The sequence below is a fragment of the Phalaenopsis equestris genome, unplaced genomic scaffold, assembly GCF_001263595.1.
Source record: "Phalaenopsis equestris unplaced genomic scaffold, ASM126359v1 Scaffold000321, whole genome shotgun sequence".
NCBI lineage: Eukaryota > Viridiplantae > Streptophyta > Magnoliopsida > Asparagales > Orchidaceae > Phalaenopsis > Phalaenopsis equestris.
The window spans coordinates 121,429-125,592 of record NW_018164763.1 but is presented as its reverse complement, the minus strand read 5'-3'; the positions used below and the strand labels follow the sequence as shown (position 1 = coordinate 125,592).

The window sequence follows — 4,164 nt, the reverse complement described above, 5'->3', positions numbered from 1 at the left end:
GGCGGCGGAGCGGGGGGCGCCCGTGCCGGAGTTCACAGTTCATTTCACGGGGGCGGGGTATCTGTCGCCGCCGGAGAAGAGTTATTTGATCGATGTGTCGGAGGGTGTTAAGTGTATTGGGTTCAGTTCGGCGCCATGGCCGGCGGCTTCGACCATTGGGAATATACTGCAGCAGGAGCACGTGTGGGAGTTTGATTTGAAGAATCAACGGCTCAGATTTCAACGGTCGAATTGCACCAAAGGGTCTGTTTATCGTTGATTTGTTGAATGAATTGGATGGATTCTTTGCGTTGGAAATTATATTGCTGAATTTTTTTTGGGGCTTTTACATGGATACCACATCTAATTTCTAGGTATTTACATATCTAATACCTAAACTTGCATAGTTATATTAATTTCACTATTGCTTATTTTTTTACAAAATTAAATGTTTTTTAATACCAAAATGTTATATTATAAATATAAAATTTTTAATGTTAGATATGTAAATACATAAAAGTTATATGATTTTATCTTTTTTTTAATATATTTGATAATGTGGTGGGAGAGAAAAAGGACATATATAATAATTATAAATAATATATAAGTTCAAAATCTCCCACTTAGAAATGCCAAAAAAGTGTCTCCAACCATCAAAATTTGTTAAATAACTCCCGAAGGCGTGCTGAAACTGCACAGGACAGTTATGGCGTCTAGGCACATCTTTCTTGGGTTTCCTGGGATTTTTTGGCGCCCTAGAGTTGGTGCCATGGCGCTAGGGGGTGGTGCTAGTCTGCTGGTTTACCCCTTTCTCCATTTTGCCTCCGCTTTGTTCCGGTTCAACTCCAATTTGCTTCATGTTTCATATTTGTTATATATGTAAGAAAAAAAATGAAAATATCATTCTTTAAGGTGCAATCTCATTCAAAAATAAGTGCTAAGTGTATATGAAATTAAGCATGCTAAAAGACATCATTCGTCCAGCGCAGCGTAAATCCTCATATTTCTATGCTTTCTCACGATTTTATATCATGGGATATAAGTCCTAAATTTATAAATAAATTACAGGGTTAAAACATTGCATAACTTCGCTTTCAAAGATGCAAAACCAAAATATATGTTAGTTTGAGATGTCACTGAGGTTTTCTCAGTATTTTCAACATCTCATGTTTTTCAATCCTTTGGGTTCTAGGAATAACTTTTCCACATTCAGACATTTTCATTTGATTTTCCTACAATTAATCATGGAAACTAAACATTAATTTTTTGAAGATATAACTTCAATCTTAATCAAGAGTTTTCTTATGTGACTTTGATCGCTTTAAATGTAATTAAGTATAGGGGTTTGCACCTATAAAAAAATTAGTTACTAGGATAAACTAAACACTATCTAATCTTCAGATTAGAGAGAGAAAAGATATGTTGGTATTTTTTCAGATCAAACAAATATCCAAAGTTTCTTAGCTTGAATAATTGAACCCATAATTAATTGATATTCTCATCTTTTGAGATGACATATTACTTGTAATGCTGTGCTCGATTATTTAAACAAACAAATATTCAAGATCTATTCGGTCTTATTTTCAAAATCAAACTATTTTTCAAAATCACAATCTTTTTAAAATCAAAACTTTCTTCTTTTTCAAATATAAAAATAAAATAAAATAAAAAAACCAACAGAGGTGAGAAGGACCCTGTTAACAGCTATGTCCATCTTCTCAAATACTTTTTTGAAAAGGATGTTGAAAGAGCTTCTTGTGCAATCAAGATGCTTTTGATCTAGTAATCCGTAATTATTGTGGTGACTGCGGGCAACGAGATTTCAATTCCGATGACTGACAGCCTCTTACGGGAAAACCCCATGCCAAAAATAGTGCCGACAGTAGACTAACATTTGTGAAAGTGATAGGAGGATTGATTAGTGTCGCGTGTTGAACAGGGTGGTTGAGGGAATCTCCCCAATCTCTAATCACTTTAAGTTGGACCTTCATGAAGCTTCATTTCTGTCTCCTCCATAGTTGGATGATACGATGCTTGTGATGTGTACTAATCTCATAAGAGCTAGCTCATTGTTGATGTTTTCAATATGCAACCTTCTCTACCTTTGAGTGTTTTCTTCAAAGGCTTCATCTTTCCCGTCTTTATCAGTTCTTTGATGAGATTGTGGAGGTGCCAACATTTCTCTATATCGTGGTCGTGATCTCTATGATATGCACAATATCTATTGGAATCACAAGCATGAGTTTCTATATTCATACGAAAGGCTTCTTGAAAAAGTCCTTATCTCGGTTAACTTTGACGATCTCATCCTCTGACACCCTCAATGATGTGAATTTGACAAAAGAGAACCAAGATGGTTTCTGTCTCCTCTTAAGCCCTTTTTAGACTATCTTCCATCAGCTTCTTATCACTCTTATAGCTGAAAGCATATGTTAGGTGTGTTCCAAAGTTCATCCTATCAAAGAAATGTCTTCAGCTTTCGAAGGCTTCACGAGGGTAGTACTGAAACTTCCTCAGCAAAAATGTGATTGCAAAGTTCATCCTATCAAAGAAATGTCTTCAGCTTTACGAGGGTAGTACTGAAACTTCCTCAGCGAAAATGTGATTTTTTGCAAGCTCTAAGAGCTTGGTCAGAGTTATTTACTTTCATAAGCTAAGTGCATACCTAAACTAACTTTCTTGTTGGCCTTTGAGCCAATGCTGCATGGGAAAAAGCAGGTTCTAGGACTCAAATGCCCAACATATCTATCTAGAAATGATTTATGAAGCTTCTAATATTTTCCACGGGATCCTGATAGATCTTTATAAGAGTTTGAGAGTTCTTTGACAGCTTTTGCATACTAGCGAATTGGACTATGAACATGTGTTTGAACTCCCTCAAAAGAGGTGCTAGCTAAGTTATTTAAGTAGCACAAGGTTGATTCTTTCAATCTCAAAAAGAATAAATGGTATTTTAGGGCATCATTTACCCTTAACAAACATGTAGTTGACTCAAAAAGAAGAGACATGAATGACAGGATCTGACTTCCCTTTATAAGATTTTAGAGAATGAATCTTGAACTTTCTTGGTGCTTTGACTACCATAATCTCTCTTGAGCATGTGTTGTACAATGTTCTTCATCTCCTTTTTCTAGCTCATTCATCCAATGATTCAAAACTTTCTCACTCTGAGATGTAAGATTCATCCCTTTCTTCACTTTCTTTTTCTTAATAGCCTCAGATCAAATGCCTATCTAGGTTTTGCTCTTGGTAGGTCCTGCCCAGGCGTCACTTGCCTCGGTAGTCCCTGTCTTAACACTTCTCATCTACACATTTCCAAACCTAATGATATATTATGCATTCTAGACTGGTCATAGAGGTTTTTTTTCTTGAATCTTGTGTAGCTTTCAAGACTTGTTTTGTTAGGTCATTCATCTATTATGTTGTGAACTCTCTGGTGCAATCAATCATTTTTTTTTGTTTCGTACACTGAAAGGTTCTTGCAAATTTTGAGTATGAATTCCAAGCTCTGTAACTTTTAGGATGTTGAATCCTTTTAGGATGTAAGGTCCCATATTATTTATGAGTTTGTACAGCTTAGTAAATACCCTATTTTAAAGAGGAATATATGAGAGGTGATGGATGTGTTGCTAGAGCTCGTGTTTCTCACATTATATGTTCTCAAGAGTCTTGGGTGATTAGGAAATAACTCAAAGAAAGGTCTCTATTTTTTGAGTGATGAGAGAGAGAAAGTGTGTGTGTGTGTGTAGTTTTTTAGAGAGAGAGAGAGAGGAAGAGGGAAAGTCTCATAGGTCTTTTTCTTTCTAGATCTTCTCGTCCCCCTAAAAGCTTTCTTTGATCTTCTTTTTACAAATAAGAAAAAAAGAAATAAAAAATTACATTTTATAAAGTACTACACCTGTCCACAATATCTTGTGAAAATATCGCGATGCTGGTGTCAGTCAGAGCCATAAAAAAGGATTGTTTCATGTACTATGAGGTAATGATGTTTATTTTTCCAGCGACTTGTTTACCTCAGACTAGCTCGACCACTTTGGTGGGTGAGCTTGGTTCAACCACTTTGGTAAATGGCTCAGTTTGACCACTTCGACAGGTGGTTTGGCTCAAACACTTCAGCTAATGGGCTTGAGTCGACCTTTTTTACAGATGATCTTAACAGGAGAATGACATTCATATACGGTCCTT

General features: G+C 36.0%; 1 protein-coding gene across 1 annotated transcript in view; it reads left to right on the top strand.

Annotated features, from left to right (window-relative positions):
• The window catches only part of LOC110025668 (aspartyl protease AED3-like), a 4,088-nt gene extending 3,754 nt beyond the window's left edge, over nt 1–334 (top strand). Inside the window, exon 3 of the mRNA XM_020726274.1 lies at nt 11–334. Within this exon, the coding sequence (XP_020581933.1) occupies nt 11–259 (249 nt within the window). The 3' untranslated portion in view covers nt 260–334. The remainder of the gene's footprint in view (nt 1–10) is intronic.
• Nucleotides 335–4,164: the final 3,830 nt, after the last annotated feature.